The following is a 24459-nucleotide window of genomic DNA, read 5'->3' as shown; positions in this document are numbered from 1 at the left end:
ACTGGGATCTGACTCTTTAGGAGTTGATGAGTTTTTTTGTGGTTAAAATAAAGCTTATAATGAAGATTATAAATAGGTCTAAATGTTAGTAATAGATAAATTTGTGTATGTCTGCTTTATATACATTTTAAGTCTTCATAATTTTTAATCTGAAAAAATTGCAAAGCTTTGTCTATTTTTATTGAAGTCGATTGTGAGAAATCTCAGAAAAAATAGTTGCTGGTACTGTCTCTCTGGAAAGTTTAAAAGCCATGGATAGAGGAGGAGGAAGATAGGGTTTAATGACTTTGATAAAAAAAAAAGTTTGAAAATACAGATCTCTAAAAATATATATATAGACCTTTGCTTGGTGATGGCATCACTCTTGTGCAAGTGGTATACATCAGTAAATACTGACAACTTTGGTAAGGGTTCTTACTTACTACTTTGTTCCCCATCTCAGTCTCCTAATATTATAGTCTGAAGCCTTTATATTCAGAAAAATGTAGCTGATTTCTACTTAGACTTAATATGAAAAGGCACTAGCTTTTAAAATTTTTCAGCCTCTGTTCAGAAACCTAACTGGTCATTTCTCTTGTGACTTTACTCTCAAGGATCAGTTGAGGAGATACCTAAAAGTACTTTGTTTGCCATTGAAGTGACTTTTTATCCTCTACCCATTAGCTTATTTGGGTGAAGTACACATTTGTGTGAGGTCTTGAGTGCTTGTGCATGTTAGAGAAAGAGGGCTAATCCTGAGCAAACTCTGTTTCCACTTACTGCTTTAGGCTGCTGGTCAACTATTCCTCCTGGGTTGAAGCAAGGTGTCTTGAGTTTGAAATAATAGGAATTCCAAATGGAGCATAGACTGGAATTAATTGGATTCTGATTTGGTTTTCCATGTACAGGTTATGGCTTTTCTACATTTGAGAAGAAACTTAAAAAACTTTTAAAAAATGGACATTTTCATAGGTTCTGTAGCTCTAGTTTACATAATTCCAAATTATGTTAGTGTTTCTTTGGCTCAATGTGCAGTTTTCAAATAATACTAATAACGTAGTAGGAGTAAATATTAAAATTCTAAATAGCATGTTTGCTTTATATTTTAACATATCAACATGACTCCATTTGGATAATGAACTTACTTCAATAATTAAGCTTTTATTTAACTAAAAACTGCTTAGATGAGCAGTTCATTTGATTTGTTATATCCTAAGGTATATAGTAGGGAAAGTGTCTTTCTCAAAGGAATTAGAGGTGTGCTCACTTTTTTTTTTTTTAATTTTTAAAGAGTAAAACCCTTCAAAACCTAATGACTAGCCAAAAGAACCCAAGGCTTTTTTGATTTTGATCTATAGTCAGAATTGGTATCTATTTTCATGTTTGTGTTCTTTTCATTACAGGGGCAGAAAACGTTTTGTAAGTGAAGGAGACGGAGGTCGTCTTAAACCAGAGAGCTACTGAATATAAGAACTCTTACAGTCTTAGATGTTATTAAAAAAATATAAATATATCTGAATTGTAAGAGTTGTTAGCACAGGTTTTTTGTTGTTTTATTATTATTTTTTTTTTGAAGCACTTGTTTTGGGTACAAGGCATTTCTGAAATTTTATAAACTTAAAATTTAAAGGGGAATTTTTAAGGAAGTGTTTTCCTTTTTATCTTTTCTTCTTCTTTTTTTTTTTTTTTTTTTTTTTTTTTGAGGGTCTAAAGGAGGGACAGAAGAGTAACCACTTCTTAAGTGGAATATTCTCATAAGCTACCTTTTGTAAGTGCCATGTTTATGACCTAATCATTCCAAGTTTTGCATTGATGTCTGACTGCCACTCCTTTCTTTCAAGGACAGTGTTTTTGTAGTAAAATCACTGGTTTATACAAAGCTTTATTTAGGGGGTGAAGTTAAGCTGCTAAAACCCCATGTTGACTGCTGCTGTTGGAATACTATGCTTTGGGAGTAAAAAAAAAAAAGTTATTTCTTTGTCTTAAAGAACTTTAAGAAAATGAGTTAGTCATAAGACTTATTCATTTTTCCAGGGAACATATTGATTGGTCTTAAAGACTAGACAGTTAAATAAATGGTGGCTGGAACATCTATTTTTCTACAAAACTGGAAAAATGAACCCGGTTCTAAAAGAATGTATGACAAAATAAAACATGTGAAGCAGTGTTGATTCTTTATTGGGAGTACCTATATCTTAGGTCTTTTTAAAAACTTATTTTACACAGCAAATTTTAAATCCTATAAGAGAGTGTATTTGAACCTAGTGCATTTAACTTTGTTCTTTGCAAACTTTTAAATCAAAAGTATAATAGTAAATTCTTTAAATACTATCTGTGGAAATGCATACATACTTGGTTTTTTGATCTTCTTTAAAGCCCAGTGAAATTTCTAAAATATAATACCTTCATCATCCTTAAGTTCTGTTACCAGTGTTTGTGTTATAAAAAATTATTCTACAGAAACTCAAAAATTTTTACATTTATCCAGTGTCTAAGAAGATAGTAGTTAATAGATAGAAGATAATAGTTCTCTAAAGAATGATCACATTTCTGACCTCTTTTGCAGAGCAAAACTCAGCAAGGCCTCAAGGTCTGTGCTAATTTAAATTGTCTATTATTGATTGTAGCAACCAGCCAAGAATTATATTCAGATTTACAAATACATTCTTAGGAATACACCCATTATAGTTAAGGCAGTCTTTTAGCACTAAAACCCCAAATTTAATGTTCATATTTATCTCATGGGCTCTTTCAAGTCCATATATTTTTTCTATTTTTAGGGTTTTAATTGTGTTTGATACCTGGATGAATAAAGGTAGCACGGTAATTTAGTCCTTAAAGTCAGTATCATTAAAAGCTCAGGGGACTACTTTATAAGTGAAGGTTTCTTAAAAATCAGATTTAAGAAATACAGTTTTGTCATTGCCAGGAGGACCAGTTGATCAGGCAAAATAGCCTTAAATATGAAACACAAAATTCATAAACAAGTTCTAAAATTAGATGATGATGTAAAAGCACCAAAAACGTTTTGTACGAGATTAGAATGTATCTTTAATTCAGTTTTTAATAAACATGTAAAGATTACCTGAATATAAAAGTTTCACTTAGTCACTTGTACCTATGAATGTTATCTGTAAGACTCACAGTCATAGGAATAGTGAAATAGTAATTTATAGTTCTAAAAGCTTGGTTAAAAGAAAAAAAAACTATAAAATTTGGGTTCAGTTTTTTAATTGCTCATGTTCAGTACAAACCAGAGGGTCTAAATTCACAAGTTTCGTTAGTCTTGGGTATTTTTATTTTATAAGCACTATCAATTTTATTAAACACACCATTTTTAGCATACAGATGCAAATTATTATTTAGCTATTGTTAATAGTATATGCTGTAGAATATCCTGTAGAAGTGCTAAGTTACCATTCAGTGAGTTATTTGCTGCTGTTCCTTCTCTGCCACTTCTTGTTGGCGAATTGTATCCTGGGCTGCTTGCTGCATTTTCTCCAGTTTTTCCAGAGTCAGAGATTTTAAGGGCAAAAGTTTAGGTTTACACAGCACCATTGTGGTTATATCTTCCACTGACAACTGCCCTAAGTTTAAAAAAGAAATGATTTAGTGAGATGACCCAGTTGTATGGTGGTTTGGATTGGCAGCTAGAATGAGCATCTAACGACTTAATCCATTGTCAGTGAAAACTCTTGTTTTAGTTATTTCAAATATATCAACATTTAATTCTAGGGAGTTTATAAGGATGACATTTTAAACTTCCTACCTAACATTCTAAGTTACCTATGAGACATACAACATTTTGTATCAGATGTTTAATTTGCAAAAAGATTTGGGAGAAATACATAGTGCATACAAATACTTACATAGTAAAAGCATGGTATTAATATTAATATTTGTTAATATATAACATATAAGCATATAAATATATAATTAATATGAATATTCAAATATTAATATAAATGTTTAAATTACGCCATCAGCATTTAACAGTTGCTTGACTTAGGTTTCTTTTCCCCCACTTTCAGACCTTATTTAACATTAGTGAATTACACTTTTTTTTTTTTTCACTGACAATTTCATGTTTTTATCTGCAAATCTGAGTACAACTGGATTTCTAGGTCTAAGAAACAGTGCTTCATTTGTCATCTTTTTACTGGGGGGGGGGAGCAATGGATGAATTCTTTATAACCTATTCCTAAGAGAAACATAGTAATGATAAGTGCACAGTAAATGTGGCATACAGGATACAAAATAGTTACCAATACTTAGTATTGAGCCAGTTATATGCCACGCCTACTACTTTTTATTTTGGTCCCTATAACAGTCTGTGACCTAAGTATTATGATTTAGATACCTTGTTTTGGAAGAACTTCCCGGAACATTGACTTCACTTCCGCCATATCTGAATTGTTGGATACAGCTAAGTTTTTTCCTTCAATGAGAAATCAGTTATTAATATTCAAGAATGAATTTACAAAGCATATTGCTGGAGGTATTTCCATTGTAGGTTAAGAACAAAAATAATTTCTATAAAGAACGAACTATTCAATCCTTGCATAATTATCCCATTAATTTCTTGTGCGTCTTTTCACTGAAACAAAGTTGAGGGAGTTCACGTAAGCATCTAGATCTTGTCAACATTCTTTAATCAATGGAGGTGTTAATTTGTAAAGCTACATGTTCTATATTTTTCCCCTTCTGAAAAGTTAGGTAGGACTTCATTTTTTTAGACATAATCACCTAATAGATATCGCTGAGAAAAACCAGAAGCATTTATGTGTGGCTGTTTGGTTCACTGATAGCATCTCCTAAAAAGTGGATGAGTTACAAAAATTGCCATTTGGGAAGTGTGGGGTAAGGCAGGTAGTTAGGAAAAAGGAGGAAGTAGGTAAATGTTTCCCTGACATTCCCACTCCTCAATAGCTAACATCGCTTTGCTTTAATGACAAAAAGCATCCTAAGGATCAGTTACCTGGCTACACAGCTGATATTTGTAAGGAAGCAACACAAATGGGCGAAACTGGCTCTTGAACAGAAGTGAGAAGTTTGCTTTGAGTTTACTACTATCCTCTAATAACAGGGATAATATATGCTAAAGTGCCAGCAAACATCTTATCTTGAATATTTTGTTAAGATACCAGCATATACCAACTGGCTGATGACATTTGTTTCCAGTGTTACATTCCAAATTACTGCTGTGCTGTATATTCAGGGTGTTCTGGACTGTAATTTGTAGCATGATCCTTCTCCAAACACAGATGCTTCTCTAGACAGTCCCACCCCTTTTGTGATATTTCACCATAGTGATGCAACCTTACCATGTGCCTTTCACAACATCACCAGAGAAGAAAGATTTATTATTACAAAGTGGTGATGCTGGCGTGGTGCCTGTCTTTACCGCCCACTGCAAATTAATCAAATGAAGCTGCTTCTGGTCTCAGTTATTCCCACTCTACTACACTTTGACATTTGTAATAAAATTTTCCTACTCTATCCACCAGGTCTCTTGTTCAAATCCTATTCCGGAATATCTAAATTCCTGAGGAAACTCTATCCGTTTTCCAGAACTCTTGTCATCAAAATTTACTCCTACAACTGCTCTTTTCAGGAGTGAAAATGAAATAGGGAATGGACTAGGAATAAAGCATCTCATCACTAACTGGAATCTGAGATAAGTGCAATAGGCAGTTTCCTTAGAACACACTACTTCTGCCACGTTCTTTACTTGTTACTTAGGCTTGCCAGTGGTACCCAGTGATCATTTCCTTTTTTTCCCCCCGGATTATGTTGAAGGCTAATAGCATTGCAAATCCCTCATTAGTCTGAATACTGCTATAATAGAAAACAGCCTCTCCATTAAAATATCACAATGAAAATATTCAATAGGTCCTTATTTGGTGTAGTTCTGATAGGATATGCTGCCAAAAGGGAGAATAGATACTACAGATGTTGACAAATATGAGGGAAGTAACAGCTAAGAATTTTTGTATCACAGAATTTCTTACCAGCAAAACAGTGGATGAATACTTAAATGTTTTATAGAGTAGCAGCTGCAGCTACTCAGATCTGTCACTATCCTTTGCTTGCTCTCTCCTATATCTCACATCCAAAATCTGGCTCCAGGAAAACAATGAAACTTGGTGCTCTACCAAACCTTAGTTCTCTCTCTCACTAAAGCTGCCATTGTTACTGCAAAGGGTGTGGGGCCAAAGGCCTGGTAGGGAGTGGGTTGGGTCTGGTGTAGGGAAGATGAGTGCTGGCAGTCACTTGCCTGGGTGGAGTGTCTGCTTTACTAGGGTTGGTTATTGTTCCTAGGCTCCCCCCCCCCACCCCAGGCATTTGCAGGAGAGAAACAGGAAGGGAAGGGCTAAAATAAGCAAGGTGGTGGTTGGATGGCCCTCATTGGCAAGGCTGCACTGTCTTGATCAGCTGCCCAAGGAGTCCACAGAAGCAAGGAGCATTTTTTTCCTTTACCCACTGGCCTGCTAATAGCCAAACATGGTGTTTTGTCTGGTGTAGTGTGCCCTAAGGAGTTGTTGCTCCTAAAGGTACTATCTTATTATGATAAGGTAAGATGTATGTAACACTAGGGACATAGGGGTCAAAGAAGAAACATACCAACCATGACTGAAATTCGTGTGTATCATATAAGTGCCATATCATTCAGTTCAATAAATATGTGAGTGTCTGAGAGCCTAGCTCGTTCAGTCAGAAGAGCATGCAACTCTTGATCTCAGGGTTATGAGTCTGAGTCCCATGTTGGGTATAAATTACTTAAAAATAAAATATTAAAAATGTGTCTGTCATGTGGAAAGCACTGTTCATTAGTGAACAAGACAGATAAAACCCAAAACTTTTTGGAGCCTATACTCTATAGAGTAAGGGGAGAGAAATAAATAATAGAATTTTGTAAAGTAGTACGTCTATAGAATACAAAATAGTTTAGGGGGATTTAGGAGTGCTGAGTGGAGTACTGCAGTTTAAGTAGGGAAATGATCATGGACTCATTAAGAAGGTGAAAATCACTGTGACCTCATTTTGGTGTGCATGTTAAATTTTTTGAATTTGCAAAAAAGTCAAAAGTCTGATAGTATCCAGAGTTAGAGAAAGAACAGGGAAATGGGCATTTTCTGTTGGTGGGTGGGTTTTTGGGGTACAATTTTTTTATGAGACCAGTGCTCTAACCCTTGAGCTATGGAGCCTTGCAAGGGGTACAAATTTTTTAAAGGGTATTTTGTAGTATCTTAATATTTTGTATTATGTACTAATACAAAATATGCACATTTTCTTTGACCTAAATGTATTACTTCTAGTAATGAGCCCCAAAGAAAATAATGCACCAGTGTACAAAGATCTAAGAACAAGAACGCTCATTAAAGCATTGCTTTGTATAGTAAAATGTTAAGTATATCAACGATTAAATAAATTATGACAGAACCATATAATGGACTACTATGTCAGATTTTAAAATGATAAATTTATCAAGGTATATTTTAAGAGTAAACATACTCAATTGCAGAAGTAAAATTCTTACACTAATAGAACCCAAACTTTTTAATGCTTAGAGAATACGATGTCAGTTACTTTTTGAGGCTCTTGGTCTGGGTAATTGGAAAATAATCCACTTTCTTTTCCCCCATGGTTTCTTTAGTTTGTAATCTGTCCCAGAGATAATGGTTTTCATACATAGTACATTTCAAAATCATGATGAAGTAAGCATAGCTGTTATAGGCATTGAGCTGGATGCCTCAAATTAATGCAGAAGAACTTGGAGGGAAACCAAGTCTTTGTCATGAAATATTTACTAACTGTGGGAGTGGGAGCTGAAAGACACTTGAGTTAGGAAGGATTACTACTTTAATCAATCATGCCCATATTGATAACATAAATTAATATTACAACTTGGACAAGTTAAACATTTCTGGGGTGATTTAGTTTGATACCTTATCTAAATTATGTGTGGGACTGGACAAGAATACTAAAGTGTACTTCTAAACCCTGAGAATATAGGTCAGTAGTCCTCAGATTTTATGCTTATATAACACCCACAGGGATTTTAAAAAACTAGATAGAAAAACTAAGTACCCTTTTAAACCTTTCTAAATTGACATATGAATTTATCATAAAGTTCATAGTTACAAAGATAGAATTTCCAACATATTTAAAAATACTGTTACATCAGTCTTTTAAAAACCTATCCAATATAATATAAATACCATAAAAATTTGACAGCTATTACCATCCATTAATAAAAAGAATGAAGAATTCTCTAAGTCAGAAATTTTATTTTTTTCCTACCTAGACTTCTATTACCATTCCACTTAACTTTATTATAATGTAATACATTTTCATGCTTGAACATATTTTAATGGTTAATTTTCCTACCATATTTCTCTAGAAATGTTATAAATTTATTATTTTTTTATTTTTTAAAAGTAGGCTTCATACCCACTGTGGAACCCAACTTGAGGCCTGAACTCATGACCCTGAGATCAAGACCTGAACTGAGCTCAGGAGTCAGACACTCAACCAAATGAGACACCCAGGCACTCCAGAAATGTTTATGAATTTAAATGAAAAACTAAGATATTCTGCATTGAGTTACTATAATTACTAGTAAAAAAAAAAACTAATCAAACATATGAATTTAAATGAAAAACTAAGATATTCTGCATTGAGTTACTACAATTACTAGTAAAAAAAACCTAATCAAACAAGTTATATACACATGGATAAAATAAGATGAAGAATAAAGTTAACGGCTATATATGTTAATAAGGACAGAGCTTTTAAAGTAAATACGGACAGTAAAGACTGGAGTAGAAAGGATGCTCTTTTCAGGACAAGGGAATTACTCTTTCAGAATGGGAAAAAAAAAAAAAAACATATAAGGAATTTGGGATCATATGTTCCTTTCCAAACATTTTTTCTTTTAACAAACATACCAAATGTCCATAATGTGCCAGCCACAGCTAAATAAAGGAGCTAGAGTGGATAAGAACGAGTTCTCTTTGAGGAACTTGGGATAGGTGGGTAGGGGAGAGAGACACACATGTAAATAAATTACAGTTGAATACAACCTACTTTAATAAAAGCATGTGTACTGTGCCTTAAGAAACCAAAACCGTAAATAACTTGGTTGGTTTAGGAAAGGTGACAGTGGCTGGTCTTTGAAGAACTACTAAATGTGATATTAGAATTAGCCCCACAAGGATGAATGGGGGTTTACTATGCAGAGAAGAGGCTGCAGAGAAGCAAGGGGACAGTGTTTTAGACAAAGTGAACAATATGCTCAGAGTCAGTAAAAGAAAAAAAAATCTAGGCAAATGGCTAGAGAGTACAGTGCACATACAGTATATGTACTGTAGCGGGACTAACAAAGTGGAGGCCAGTTCATACTCAGCCTTAAATGTCATGGGTTTGGGCTTAATATCCTACAGAGAAAAGGGAGGTAATTGGATGGCTCTGAGTGGGTATGTGATTAGTTTTTTGGAAACACATTCTAGACAAAAAGGAAAAACAGGAGCTACAAGAGGCAAGGAGGTAAGTAAGGAACTATAATTATTTAGGTAAGATGATAAGGGTATGAACAAAAGCAGTGATAACAAGCATTAAGAGAAGATACAAGAGGTATTCAAGGATATAAGAAGTTGAGATTCAAGTATCCCCCATTATTCCCCTCCTCCCCATAACCTCTGGGTGATAAATGAGAAAGGATGACTGAGATTTCAAGCTAACATCTTTGAGTTAATGCAGCTACTAACTGAAGTTGAGGACACAGACAAAGTACAGGTTAAGGAGGGAAGGGTAAAGACCATGAATCAGGTACACTGGGTATGGAAGTCCAATAGGAAGGCAAAAAGGACTGGATGCCCAGAGAGCCAATGGTATAGTAGTATAAGCTACAGAAGTGGATATAATCACCTAAGAAGGATATGGAAAGATGGCAGATGGTGATAGGAGAGGGGGTAAAAAGAGAAGAGTATGCATGTAGTGGGTGAGAGAAGGATCCGGATCATCTTAGTTATTTAAACAAATTAATTTTCTTTTTTTTTTTTAAGATTTTTATTTATTTGACAAACAGAGATCACAAGTGGGCAGAGAGGCAGGCAGAGAGAGAGGAGGAAGCAGGCTCCCCGCCAAGCAGAGAGCCTGACGTGGGGCTCTATCCCAGGACCCTGAGATCGTGACCTGAGCCAAAAGCAGAGGCTTAACCCACTGAGCCACCCAGGTGCCCCACAAATTAATTTTCTAAGCCTTAGTTTCATCTGTTAAATAAAGCTTGTAATGGCATTGACTTCAGACAGTATATTAAATGGCCTAACTCATAATTCATTATCAATCCCTACCACCTGGTAAGAGCTCAGTGGATGTTAGTGATTCTTAAACCATGGCAATATTGTCATAAAATTAGATTCTTAGAAAAAATAAGTCTGTTGACATGTATTAGAATTATAGAGGCTTATGATTAGAACAGAGTGGAGAAGAGCTTACAGGTGAGCAAGAACACTTAGAATTCTCCACCTATCCCTTTTGCATCTGTATTGCCTTATAGGTCTTCTTAAAGGAAGTACAGTTTCAATGCCCAGAAATGTACTCTAGCTTCTTTCTCTTAGCATAGTGGCTCTTAAATTTGTTTGCTTAAGAGTAACAGTAACAGCAGTGTTTTAGTACAAAATCATCTATTTTAACTACACAGACATTTTAAGGGATTTTTCTATAGTAATTCTGAAAATAAATTAACTTTCACCATAAGAGGTGATTTTAGAATTGAATTAGCCATTTACCCACCTCCCATTGCATCTCCTAAATTTATACTAAATTTAAGTAAGACAAGGTCTAGGAAAAATTATTTTGTCAAACATCACATAGTTGGTAAGTGAAGAGACAGGATTTGAGTTCACATCTGCCTTACTCCAAAGCCTTGGTCTCTTCAGTTTTCTCTGTGCTGCATCTGTAGGAATGGCCTAAAGACCCTAGATGGATTGAGTATGGAGCCCCACTGAAGGAATATGAACATCTCAGAATATGTTAGATAAGAGGATAGTATATAATGGTATGTAGAAGCCAATGAAATTTAAACATGGCATCTTCAGTTTCTACTGAAATGGGGGAGTTTAAAGTCACAAATGGCTTCTGCAAAGGAGGAGGAACATAAAATATTAGTCAAAGAGTAAACCTCAGGATAAACATGTAAGTGCAGCATACTGACTAAAGCACCACATTTTTTTCTCTTTACCATAGCTTTAACCAACATGGTTTTCTATCTCTCAATTTCTTTCTCCTTAATTTGAGGATTCAGCATTCCAGTTGTCATGTTTGATACCATTCTGAAGGAAATCTCTTAGGAAAAAATACTGCTTTTTGTCTGTGGATTTTGTTATAGCATTAGTCTTATCTTTAAAAGAGGATGCCATTGGAACTTTCAAATCTCAAGCTTAATTAGAAATACACAACACTTTAAAAGTTTACAAGTTTTGCATTTTTTCCTCCCACAGATTAGATATGAGAACATTGATAAGACCAATATTGTGGGTCAAACAGCCGAAAAAGACTGTTAGCTTTAGATGGTACACTATTTTCATCTAGCCATCTGGAAAACATAGGCTATAATCTTAGAGGGGACAGACAGAGAAGGGGGATAGATTACTAAAATCCAAATTGCATTCATGGTAACTCAAAGCATAGACATATGGATAAGAAGTATCAAAATGAGGGGCACCTGGCTGGCTCAGTAATTAGAGCATGCAACTCTTGGTCTTGGAGTTTTGAGTTTGAGCCCCACACTGAGTATAGAGATTACTTATAAAAATACAAATTAAAAGAAAGTATCAAAATGAAACATACTGTGAATGTCAATGCCAAGTCTTTGTTTCTAAAAATGTTTGGGACAGGATTTGGATGTTTTTAAAACTGTCCTCCTAGGTCATACTAAAGTCTTAATCCAGTATTTGATCTTTGTTAGAAGCCCCACGGAGTCATTTTGTGGGTCAGTGTGGTTATCTTCCATATGTGCCTACCACTCCTAATTTGCTATTAGCTCTTGACCATAATTCTTTTTCCCCTCCACTAATTTATCTTAAACTTAAAAATAGAGAGAGAGAGAGAGATTTTATGTATTTATTTTAGGGAGAGAGAGCAGAGTAAGATTGAGAAAGCAAGCACACACAAGCGGGGTGGAGGGCAGAGGGAGAAGTAGATTCCCAGGGGAGAAGCGAACCCAATGTGGTACTCTATCCTAGGACCCTGAAATCATGACCTGAGCCGAAAGCAGTTGCTTAACCAACTGAGTCACCCAGGCACCCCGATTTATATTAAACTTATCAGCTTATTCTAATTGTACAAACCTCCATTTTTAAAATTTGAAATTGAATGCTTCAGAGTATTCTAAGCTTCCAAGTATTTTAAACAAGCTGTGATAGTAAAATCTAATGTATGATTTAAAAGAGAAACTTGTATTGGAGGGTTTTTTTTTTCTTTTTCTTTTTGGATCCATCTATTTCACATAATACTTGAAATGGGATACAGGGCTGTACTCTAGCTCTATTGCTAGCTAGCATGACCCTGAACACAATTCTTAACCAATCCCAGGTTTGATTTTCTCATAAAAACAATGTTTTGTAATCTGTCCTGGATTGCAAATTTCAAGTAAAAAGTAGATGTAAAAATGCTTAGAAATATAGTGTGACATTTATTATTCCAGGTTTAATTTTCGTATCACTATAAAATAAGGATATGACGGGCTCCTGGGTGGCTCAGTGGGTTAAGCCTCTGCCTTTGGCTCAGGTCGTAATCCCAGGATCTTGGGATCAAGCCCCAGATCTGGCTCTATGCTCAGCAGGGGGTCTGCTTCCCCTCCCCCTCTGCCTGCTTCTTTGCCTACTTGTTATCTCTCTGTGTGAAATAAATAAATAAAATCTTTAAAAAAATAAAATAAGGATATGACAGACTGTTCTAGATTTCCCATTAAGTACCTTTGGCTCTAAAAATTCTTTGACTCCTTATCAACATTATAGTACCTGTAAGATAGCATGAGCCATTGAAAGATGTTTTCCTTTAAAAACCTGTCAGATTTATTTACTTTTAAAAAGCATGTGCTGCCAAACTGTGCTCTTGAAAAATACGCTTTTAAAATATTTATTTATTTGAAAGAGAGGGAGTGCACACACATGCATGGAGGTAGGGAGGGGCAGAAGGAGAAGGTAATCTTTTTTTTTTTTTAAAGATTTTATTTATTTACTAGAGAGTGAGAGTACAAGCAGGGGGAGCAGCAGGCTTCCACTGAGCAGAGAGCCCAACATGGGGCTCGATCCCAGGACTCTGGGATTATGACCTGAAGGCAGATGCTTAACTGACTGAGCCACCCAGGCGCCCCTGCAGAAGAGAATCTTAAGCAGACTCCTCTCTGAGTGTGGGGACTGATGTGGGGGCTCAATCTCACAAGTCCAGCTGAATCAAGAGTTGGATGTTTGACTAACCCTCTTAAATATATTTCTAAGAAAATATGATAAAGCAAGTCTATTTCACAATATAATTCAAGGCTGAGAAAATGTGGATAAGTTTTTAAGCTGGTGGTAAAGAGTAAAGATGTTTAAAATTCTAATTGAGGGAATGGAAGCTTAGTGTACATAAGAATATATTTTGAATTTTTGATGGAGGTGACAAATGGCTTGTTGCCTAACCTAGGAAAATAAATGCACCTGAAATATTGCAAAAAACACATTCTGGGAGGGAAAAAAAACGCATTTTCAGATTCTAATCTAAGTATCAATGCTATTTTCACATAAGAAACACAGGTGATAAACTTCTGGCCCTTCGTCCTATGCAGCTAAAGTTTTGCTGGCTTGCTAAACTTGTTTAAAAAGTATTTGAACCAGTGTTTTAAAATGGGAAGGTTTCACATAAAGTCCAAATTTGCTCCTCTTGACAGACCTGGCAACACTGGGCCCATATTCTTGCATGGCAAAAATCTGGCTAGAGGTGGGAAGTAATGTCCCATTTAGATGAACATGGGGAGTTGTGTAGTCCCCTTTACTGCCTATTGCTCCTTTTCCCCTACTATTCCCACTGCTAAAGACCCTTGACTTCACGACGTAAGTAGAATACAGAACCACTATAACACACCAAATGCCAAATTTTATCATTAATAGGTATTAAGAAACAAAAATACAATCTTTGAAAACTAAGGGAGGTACCAGAAGCAATCTGTTTATGTAAAGAACAACAAAGGATATTTTTTGGTGAGTATTTACTAATTTAGATCCTTTTAAGTAAATTCAATCTGCCTATTACAGGTTGTGGATGGGGGTGGCAGGAATGGTAGGAAAAATATGAAACATTTTATTTGTTTTATTCAAGACTTAGGATTGACAGGTGAATTTTCAAATGTGTATTAGCTTTCTGAATGCAAACTAACATGAAGAAAAGGTGAAAGAGGGGGCCTAAAAAGAAAGTGTTTTTCAGCAGACATAAAGTAGTAATATTCATTCTCACTCAAGTGGCTGCCCACATGCTAGCTGAGCTTAATTTGGACCGATAATATTCATCTGGAGATGCCAAATAGCATTATATGTCATGTGGCTAGAAACTATAGTAGTTCTATTCTGTTTTGCTATCTGGCATCTGCTAGCAGAAAAATGTTGCAACATGTTCAATTTGGCTAATTAATTTAGACTCATGTGAATAAAATGTGCAGTGTCTAGCTTCTGAACTGTGCCTAGGCCTAAGAACAGGAACTGTTCTTCTTGGATGAATTTGGATGATGCCACCGGTTCTGGTATACTTCACCAGCAGACACTACTATTAAGTTAATAGAAAATGACACATCCTACTCACACAAAATACCAGATGGCCAGCAGTTGCCTTGGTATCTGCTTTGATAACATCAAGATTCATCTGTATTTAAATTGCAGGGCCCACACATCTTTCATCAACAGTCCTCAGGGTGCCAGGAGTTGACACTCCTGAAACTGTGCTGACATCAGTACACTGTTGCAGATTATATCACATCAGCTCCAAGTGCTGGCGAAGTAGCAGCAACACTTTACAATCAGTCCAGGACACTGGCACTTCCTCTCCACAGACGGGAGGATTAAATATTAAACTCTCCGTTGTAGGATACCACAGAAGGCTGTGTGTGCAGAGAAGTGGGATGGATTTAGCTAACAACACATGACAATGGTAGTTATAGTTATTTTTGAGATGACGTAATCATGATTGGCTAAGTATGAATGCTGTGAATATTCTTGCAAAATACATTAAGACTTATAAGGAATAAGAAAAAAGGAAACACTGAAAATACTTCTGGCCTGAACTCTTTAAAATGACAATAACATAAACATTGACTGGATCCTAAATTTTGTTGGAGCAGCAGGGGAAAAGGTATAAAAGATAATCTTGGGTCAAATGAGAGAATACACCTTCAGACTAGATTTTAAATAACACAGAATTAGTAATTTCTTTAGTTGTGATAATGATACTATGTTTTGCAGGAGAAGTTTATAATTCTTGGTGAAGCCATTTTGGAAATTTTAGGGGTGTTTGCTTAATAAGTGTCTAACCTGTTACCGAATAGTTTAGTGACAATGAAAAAGGCATGAAAAGGGATGAAATAAATATGACAAAATGCTGGATCTAGGTGAAGGGTATATGAATGTTTTTTGTATTATTTTGACTTTTTTATGTATGATTTTTTTTTTTTTATTGAGGGAAGAAATCATGTTGGAAAGACTTCAGAGGAGAAATCTAAGAAAAGGTTGAGTAACAAGAACTACACTGAATTTAATCAACTGAAGCTGGCAATGTCTCAGGCACCTGGGAAACACCAAATATATTCAGTTTTTTAAGAAGTATTTACCAAAATAATATCAAGAGCAGAATAACATGATAGGGAGAATAGATCCATCTAATAGGCAAACCATTCTATTTAGATGTAAACATAGTAAAGCTAAGAACATAAGCAGCTGTTATATAAAATAGTGGTTGTCATAAAAGAAGTACAAAAAGTGCTAGGTAAGCACAGAGGAAATTACTTCCTGTTGGAGAGAATCTGGAAACACATCTCCAAGGATAACTAGGACATGGAAACAAGAGTCATGAAAGGTTAGTGCTTCAATGATTAATCTTGGAAGAAACAAGAATAGTTCATTTTGGCTACAGCATGAGTAGTATGGAAGTAGAAAGAAATTAAGTAAAGAAGTTAGGTTTGCACCCTTGTTGACTGGCTGGGTAAATACAATTTTCAATTTACCTGAAAGTTCTCCTGGTCTTTTTTCTGGCAACGTTAGGCATCCAACCCAGTATGACCAAGATGACTTACAGTTCTTGACTCAAGCCTACAGAAGGAACTACATGAGATAAAGTGTAACAACTCTTGAAAAGAACCATATAAAAGACTTACGGTATTTTTATGAATATTCACAAGCATTAAGTTATTTAATACAACGTAGGCGTGGAGGATTAGGACGGTAGAGCTTCACCCAGCACCGCAGTCATTGGTTTTAAGCCCCCAAAGGAGGAGAAACAAAAGGAATAACGTAATGTTAAGACAAGAGGCGGGGAAGTAAGACTTAGAAGTGTGGCCGCTGCAACCACCTCCTTCCTTTCTAGGCGGTAATGCAAAACGATTTCCTCAAGCTCCAGAATTCTCTGTCCTCCAAAGATCAGGGCGCAAGCACTTAATAGGAACTTAAGGGGCTGAGGTCAGGAGCTCCATCTTGCGGGAGTGCCCCGCGGTGCGCGCCTAAGCCCCCTCCCCACCCGGCTGGCTGCCCCCGGGCGCGAGGGACCGATGGAGCGGCCTCGCCCCACAGGGAATCTCAGAGGGGCGGGGGTAGAGCGGGCAGGCCAGCCCGGAAAGAAAACCTTCTTCCAGCGGAAGCGGCTGTGAGCCCTGCTCACCCCTCGCTCTCCGTCTCCTACCGGCCGTCTAGCTGTGGGCTGCCTCACCGGACAAGGCAGACGGACCCACATCTCACTTTGCGACTCCAGCTGGAATGGGCACTCCCGGTGATGCTGGGGTCTCTGGCTATTCCCACCCTTCCGCCGTGACCCCATTCAGAAGTGCCAAATGCAACTTCCGGGCAGGACAGGGATTTTCGGAACCCTAACCTTTTGTCCACCTAGGTAAGTGACCAGACGTCCCAGCAAAATAAGGGTCAGGAAACCTGCTCCTTCCTCTTCCCCATCCCGGGCAGGTAGTTCTAAATATGAATTAAGTTGTCTAACCTGGGATGTCTGGTCACCTTTGGTCCTTTACCGGGCCTACTTACAGATTTATCTTCCCAGACGGCTCGACTGTTGCCCAGGGCAACGGTGAGATTTGGGCGAAGGGAAAACTACGTCACACAGGAGACGGGAGGCCAGGAAACTCCCTGCCATTATCAGTTATGGCTGCTTTGGCTTCAACAGTAACTTCCGATTGCAAGTTGTCACTCTACCCTGTTGGAGGCTTACTCTGTGGCTCCGCTTGCCTGCGGCGTCCAGTGGGCGGGAGAGGGCGTAGAGCAGCCGTGTGGAGGAAAAGGGCGGAGCGAGGGAAGCTGGCTGCAATGTCTCACTCTGATTGGGCAGCGTCTTTGGCGCCAGCGCCTCACTCTGATTGGGCAGCGTCAGTATGCTTGGCTCCGCCTGTTTTTCTTCTCCGGCGAGTGACGGGCCTGAGCCGGAGGGGTGGGGCGGGGCCGTAGGAGTGAGAGTGTGTGGAGGGGCGGGCGGGGCGGGGCGGGGCAAGTGGGGGAGGGGCGGGCGGGGGGCGGCGGTTGGGCAGCGTCGCTTCTAAGGAGGAGGAGGAAGGAGGGCGAGCGAGGAGGATGGCGGAGTTGGGGCTCCTGACGGTAACCCCGGGCCGCTGAGGCGGGAGGGTGGTGGCTGGTCGGTTCTTCCTGCTTTCGTTCCTACCCGTCGGGCGGTCCAGCTGGCTGTCGATTGGGGGAGGCCCCGCGCGCCCTGAGGGGATAGAGCCAGCCGGGCCGGGGCGAGGCCCGAGGAGCTGGGGCCCTGGGAGGCGCCGCCGCCGCCGCCTCTTTCCTGGGTCCTGTCGCAGGGAGGGCCCGGCCCTCGGAGCCGGCTCTCGTGCGGGGCCCGCAGTCGGTCTCCGAGAGTGAGCCGGGCGGCTCTGACAGCGGCCGGGGCCGGGCCTGCGGTGGCGGCGGGCGGCCGGGGCAGTTCGTGGGCGGGGGCGAGTCGGGGAGAGGGCGCGGGCCGGGGGCGCCCGGTGGATGGCCCTGCTCCGCTCTGCCCTCGGGGGCACCTGGCTCAGGCTGCGGGGCGCCCCGTGGGCGTCCGGGAGGCGTGTAAATCGTTGGCCGGGGCCTTGGCGCAGTGCTAGTGGTGCGGGGTGGGGTATTTCCTCGCCCTTCCCCAAAGCCCACCACTCTCTCCCCTCCTGTCGTTTCGGTGGAGAGTGGCGAGTTGGCTTTGGGTCTGTTGCCTGGTGAGGCAAGTTGTGGGCATCCAGGACCGCCCTGTTGGACTTGCTTGGTGGCAGCCGGTTTCCGCGGTAGCTTTTAGGAATAGAGGAAAAGTACTCTATCTCCTCCCCTCCTCCCCCCGCCCCCCATCCACCCCCCAAGCTTTTAACGCTGGAGGCTTCGGGAACCCAGCCCCTCAGTATCCATTGTTTTGTACCATCCCCCTCCCCCGCCCCAGCCTAGGTAGAAGAAGAATGACTTCAAACCCTTAATTGCCCCCTCCCCCCCCCGTTTTTAAATCAGCAGAGGTATTGTGTTATTGTGTTTGTATGGATTTACAAACAGGTGGAATGAATACCGATTCGGGAGTTGGAAAGAAGATGCTTTTTTATGTGTTTCGAAGCTTTCAGCCCTTACAGTTGGTGATTTGATTTTCTTGTCTGTCGCTTTGTATCATAATGGGGGTGATGAGAATAAAAGAGGAAGCAATGTTTTGCAACCTACCCAAAGAAATATTTTTTAAGTCTCTGGGGATGCTGAAGCAAAATTGGGTTGTAGATATGTACTGTATAGTATTTGCTTCAGTCTATAGCTTTCACCTGTGCAATTTTGTATACTTCTTCATAAATGTCAGCTTCTGGTATCTACTGAGAGGGATTACTGTATCTAAAACTTAAAGTTTTTGTTTTCCAGAATCCTAGGGTATACTTGTGTAACCAAATATTTTTGTATTTAAATGTAGCATTAACACTGAAAAATTATCTTAATTTAAAGACCTCAGTTTATTAGTGTACTGATTTCTACCCTGGCCCTTCCATGCCATAGCTCTTAAAACTGTTAATATGTATTTGAAGAAACTTAGCTATTGGGTACAATCTGTAACATTCATACATTTATATTTTGAATATGTCAAGTGCTGAAGACTTTCTGTGTGACAGTGACAAGAATTTTTAGAAATTACATATATATCGTGTGTGTGTGTGTGTATATATATATATATATATATAATAAAACCATTCCCTACCTATGGAATTTAGATTGAATATAACAAATCTTCTAACTACCTATTTGACATAAGGTACACTGAAGCTTTTATTTAATTATGAATATACATTTGAATAATAGATCTTAGACAAGTAAAGGCCTTAAGGTTTGTAACTTTCAAATGGCTTAAGTATAATACAAACCTAACCTAACACTATATTCTTGAAATGCCACAGAGTTTGGAGAGGTGGACCTAGCCTGTCTAAGATGACTACTTTTTCTTAGGGTGTTTGTTTAGTTTTTGAAGAAACAACACATTACTCTAAGGTTGGCATTTGCTTATTAATCTCTCATTGTTAATACAGTTTTCAAGTGTTTTTCTCTTGTTAAAAGTTGTTGGGAATAAGAATGATATTAAGAGATACATTAATAGCTTGCAGCTAGATTTTTAAAAAGTTTTTAAACTACCATATTCAGAAAGTCGATGAGAGCTGTGTTTTGATAATTGTAGCCAGACATGTGCAACAACTTGGGAATTAAAGACCAGTCAGAAATTTGAAACAAAAAGTACTTCAAAATTATAAATTCTTGTGTTATATTGACGGAATTGTGCGTTTAAAGTATTACTGTTTGTTTAATAACTTGGGACAGGGCTTGTCCCATGTTAGAGAGTCATAAACTAGAATTCTGTGTAGGATCTTCCAAAGATGCCTTCTGAATAGTTGCTGGGGGATGTGTGTGTGCGCGTGCGTGTGTGTGTTTAATTTAATTTAATTTGATTTTTTTAAAGTAATCTCTATACCCAGCATGGGGCTTGAACTCAAAACTCCAAGAGTTGCATGCTCTTCTGACTGAGCCAGCCAGGCGCCCCCTCTGCTGGTATATTTTTTGACATGCCTTACCCATGTAGGGGAAAGGTAAATAATACTGAATTTCTTTGTTATCCAGGCAGTCCTATTTGTTTTGAAAATATGCTGGATTATCAATATATGTTGTGTAATTTAATATTTCAGTAAGACTTTTGTGCTTTAAACAATTTAATTTTTAGATTTATTTCCTAGTGAGATATTTAAATATAAAAATAAACTGTTGTATTATTGATTAAAAATATTCCTTAACTTCTCTGTGTAGATAGAAAGATGAGTAATTTTTTGGAGGTCGAAAGAATATATCTTTAGAACTCAGTTTACTATATTATTCATGTATCATTTACGTATCATTCATGTATGCAAACATAAAATCTGTGTTTATAATAAAAAACAAAACAAAACAAAAGTAGCTCGCCTCCCCCCACAACAAAACACAGTAAAACCAAACAGATTGACCCATAAATCCTACAGTGAGTTCTGAGGTTTATGTTTTGGCCTTGGTGGAAGTGTTCTTGAATTACTTTATAAAATATCACTTCCGTTAGGAGAGGAAATTTAGATATAGAATAAACACTTTGACATTTCCTAATAAGACTAGTAAGGAATTGGTAAATATTTTATTGTACATAAATTAGAAATTAGCTGTAATTTCACAGCAGAGTGTTATTTTAAGTACTTTCATGTACTTGAGAAACTGCAGATATTAAATTGGTTGTTTTTTTGCTTATTGTTAGACTTTGCTTCATGCATTTTATATTCTGTATTAGCATATTATAATTTAAGGCTAAATCTTCCATAGGCTGAATTATAAAAATTTTGTTTTTTGAATTTTGAATTTTGTTTTGTCTGCTAGTTATACCACATCAAAGTTAGGCTATGTAAATCTTCCTGAAAATATTTTCTCTGACATTATACTAGTTAAAGTTTTGTATTTTTCTAGCTCTGTTTACACTGACTTTTAAGATCTGAAAAATTTCTAAGTCACAAGGTGACCTATGGAATGCTTGAACTTTATATAGTGTTCTGAAATGTAATTGCAGTCAGTGAAGGTTGAAAGAAACAAGGATGAGTTGGAAAAACTGATTTATGTTCTAAAATAGGTAATTGCATTATTTTTGAGGTAAACTAATGCTCATTCTTTGGTACTTTCTCCTGATTCCCATCTTTTTAGCACAGCATCTTTAATTCTGCAAAACAAAGTTGTAATACATGAAAAGAATTTTCTAATTACAAAAGGCTCTTTAGCTTTTGAGATGTTGGTAACATATGTGCTTTCTGAGAAAGTATGAAGTTCCATTATCAAGATTTAAAAGAACTAATTAGATTTCACACTATATATCTCATTCCAACTTCTCTAAAGATCAGAACTGATTGCAAAAAGTAGTGCATGCTGTAAAAGGTAAGGGTTCTTTTATTGGAAAGAATGAACATACTGCTTGAAGCTAAAACATTAAAGGAGACCTTAAAAGTGGGTATAATTGGTCCCTATGTGAAATGAACTTGAAAGACTTTATGAATTATGAAGTATTTTGACTTGTATATCTTCTAAGTTTTACAGCGTTGTGAACACTTAAAAGTTAAGTACTTTATTTGCCCTCAAATACTATTTGTAAATTGTACAATTTTAATTAAGTAATTTCATAGTTGATAAAGAGAGCTCTTTTTTTCTTTTGTTTTTTCTAATGTCTTGGAAATTCTGATGTCTTGGCAGACAAGAAATTACTTGTTCTGACAGTGAAATTAACTCCAAGTTTTAGATATTAATCAGTTAAATTTGCCCTTTCTCAGTTTCCAGTTTTGTGTTGTACAACACTTCTTCCTGCTTTCAAAACTGTCAGTTTTGTAAATAGTCCTTAAGTTTAAAATTTTGTTTTGTATATATTTCTTATTAACTATAATTTCATATTCATAATGTTATTGACCTTCTACTAAGTGCCATGCATGTCCCAGACTCTAAGATACATGGATAACATTATGTTTTCTGCTTTCAGAAAGTTCATAGTATGTTGCATGAACTGTGCAAGTCAATAGTAAATTGTTTTACAATGTTGACAAGTGCTTTGATAGCAGTGTCAGTATGTGTTGAAGAACTCAGATGGGTTAAGACACAGATTGTATATATAACCAGCAGTGCTTGCTGGAGAATAGGACATGAATTAACTCTTGAGGGATAAGTAGGGTAGAGTGGACAGAAAAAGCATAGAACTTAAGCTCCATTTGGAGAATTGCAGGTGAATAGCAATTTGGATTCTATGTATGATTTAGTATTTTAGTAGGGATTCATGAAAGCATATATTTTTAGAGATTGTTATTTCTTGTGTTTAATTTGGGCCTTGGATTGTGGATCTGCATGAATGTTGGAGATTTTAAATCTCTTAACTAAGTATATTTTTCGTTAATATTTTAATTAAATACAAAAAGAACTTATTAGCCTGTTGTGGAATAATCCCTAGGTTTAGACCTTTGATAATTATTTTTCAGTCACGTTTAAATATCTTTTTCTCAACATTGATGCATCATGTTAAGAGTAACATTTATGAATCTCTTTAGAACTCAGTGGTGCTTACTGTACAAACATTTAAAACTAACTCTTATTGGGGCACCTGCTGGCTCATTTGAAAGAGCGTGCCCCTCTTGATCTCAGGGTCATAAGTTTGACCCCCTCCTTGGGTGTAGAGATTACTAAAAATAAATTAAAAAAAACAAGATTCACTCTACTGGGAGCATTAAAACCACCTGTTTTCATACTTGCTTCAAAGTGCCACTCTTTCCTTTGGGTAAGTCAGACTATATCAGCAGCAGTTATAATCTGGTAGAAGTCTGTGTGTGGCTTACATGATTTAAAAGTTCTCTAAATTTGAATATTAAGTGATTTTCCATATAGTATGATTTGATACTCCATAGAGGCCATTTTTTTGCCATTCCAAACTTTGTTCCCTCAGAGTGCCATGGTTTCTCATTTTAAAAGATTCTCATATTGCTTTTTATTGTTGCTTTTGATCCTTCCATTTATTTTTGTTATAAAACTCAAATTCCTTTTTAAAATTTTCACCATTTAGCAATTACATTATACATTTAAAAAAAGTTTTATTTAATTATTTTGAGAGTGAGAGTGAGCAAGAGCAAGCCAGGGTGGGGTGGGGAAGGGCAGAGGGAGAAAATCTTTCTGAGCAGACTCCCAGCTGAGGGAGGAGCCTGATACCAAGCTTGATCCCACAGTCCCAAGAGATTATGGCCTGAGATGAAATGAAGAGTCAGATGCTTAACCAACTGAGCCATCCAGGTGCCCCTACATTATAAATTATATGTCACCTCATTTATTTCAAGGTTATTTATTAGGAAACTAAAGTTTTCTGGTTTCATCTCCTTGGATAGATACAAGCCCGTGCATTCTCACCTGGCTGCTAACCCAGTCACCCTCTGGCCTCTGTATGACGTCCTCTGGGAGGCCTTCTTTGATCCTTAGATTCTCTTGTTCTAAGGTTCTTTGGCACCTGTACTCACTCTTTTTGATTATTTTCATAATGATGTTTTTAATGTCTGTCTCTTTTGCTAGATTGTAAGCTTCATGATAGCATCAAGTATGTCTGTCTTTACTACCATTTCTCCAGTATCTAATGCCTAGACTATAGGGTCCTAATAAAAAAAATTACTAAAATTAGTAGTCTTGAGCCCCAAAACAAACAGACCACCGAAAAGGACAAAGAGATGTCATAGTGCTTTTGGTCTTAAACATATTTTCTGCCTTTATACCCCCCTCAGGTCTTAATTGAAGGCTTTTTTTCCCCCTTCATAATGTACAATTTTAAAAAGTTTAGTAACCAAATGTAAAAAGGACTGAAATATCTCCTAGAGATCATAAGAGAGTTGAACATGGACGGGGGAAGGGGGACATTTAAAAATCAGATACAGAACATTTTTTTAAAAATGGGTTTTTAAGGCAGCTTAATATAAACAAAATAAACATAGAATCTGAACATAAAAATAGAATCAAAGCACCATTTGTTTTACATATAGAAGAGTATAACAGTAATGCTGATAGATCATGAAGAAGTGATTAACTGCTGTTAGTTTTGTTCAAGATTACACAGGCCCATGTGTTGTATTTGGGAGAGGTTTTTATCTAAAATGATGCAATTAAAACATTACAACGTCGGGCGCCTGGGTGGCTCAGTGGGTTAAGCCTCTGCCTTTGGCTCAGGTTATGATCT

General features: G+C 37.3%; 4 protein-coding genes across 16 annotated transcripts in view; 2 read left to right on the top strand and 2 right to left on the bottom strand.

The window, feature by feature from the left end:
* PDCD4 (programmed cell death 4) overlaps positions 1–2157 on the top strand; it is a 29469-nt gene extending 27312 nt beyond the window's left edge. For all 3 annotated transcript variants that reach the window (XM_004763856.3, XM_045068801.1, XM_004763855.3), the window contains one exon: positions 1383–2157. In XM_004763856.3, coding sequence (XP_004763913.1) covers positions 1383–1443 — 61 coding nt within the window. In that variant the 3' untranslated portion in view covers positions 1444–2157. The remainder of the gene's footprint in view (positions 1–1382) is intronic.
* Positions 1–17521, bottom strand: part of BBIP1 (BBSome interacting protein 1) — a 44680-nt gene extending 27159 nt beyond the window's left edge. For 3 of the 10 annotated variants that reach the window (XR_006603164.1, XR_200309.3, XM_004763865.3), the window contains exons 1-4: positions 17256–17381; positions 16235–16331; positions 4340–4417; positions 3397–3566 (exon numbers count right to left, since the gene is read on the bottom strand). Coding sequence is in view for 8 of the 10 variants with exons in the window: in XM_004763865.3 (XP_004763922.1) it covers positions 3400–3566; positions 4340–4385 (213 nt within the window). In the remaining 2 variants the exon portion in view is untranslated. Of the gene's footprint in view, positions 1–3193; positions 3567–4339; positions 4418–16234; positions 16332–16884; positions 16986–17211; positions 17382–17439 lie in introns of those variants that run through there. The other 7 variants (XM_004763862.3, XM_004763857.3, XM_004763861.3 and 4 more) reach the window with 7 other exon arrangements.
* Positions 16979–24459, top strand: part of SHOC2 (SHOC2 leucine rich repeat scaffold protein) — a 93605-nt gene continuing 86124 nt past the window's right edge. The window contains exon 1 of one of the 2 annotated variants that reach the window (XM_004763867.3): positions 16979–17109. The gene's annotated coding sequence lies outside the window, so the exon portion shown is untranslated. Of the gene's footprint in view, positions 17110–17735; positions 17820–24459 lie in introns of those variants that run through there. The other variant, XM_045068800.1, reaches the window with a different exon arrangement.
* On the bottom strand, positions 17880–23771 carry LOC123388754 (basic proline-rich protein-like). The gene is made up of 2 exons (XM_045069001.1): positions 23646–23771; positions 17880–18488 (listed from the first exon to the last, which is right to left on the bottom strand). Exons 1-2 carry the CDS (start codon positions 23769–23771, stop codon positions 17880–17882), a joined length of 735 nt encoding a protein of 244 aa, XP_044924936.1.

This window comes from Mustela putorius, unplaced genomic scaffold (genome assembly GCF_011764305.1).
Source record: "Mustela putorius furo isolate JIRA1106 unplaced genomic scaffold, ASM1176430v1.1 tig00003909_pilon_pilon_pilon, whole genome shotgun sequence".
Classification (NCBI taxonomy): Eukaryota; Metazoa; Chordata; class Mammalia; order Carnivora; family Mustelidae; genus Mustela; species Mustela putorius.
This window is presented reverse-complemented; position numbering and strand designations above follow the sequence as displayed.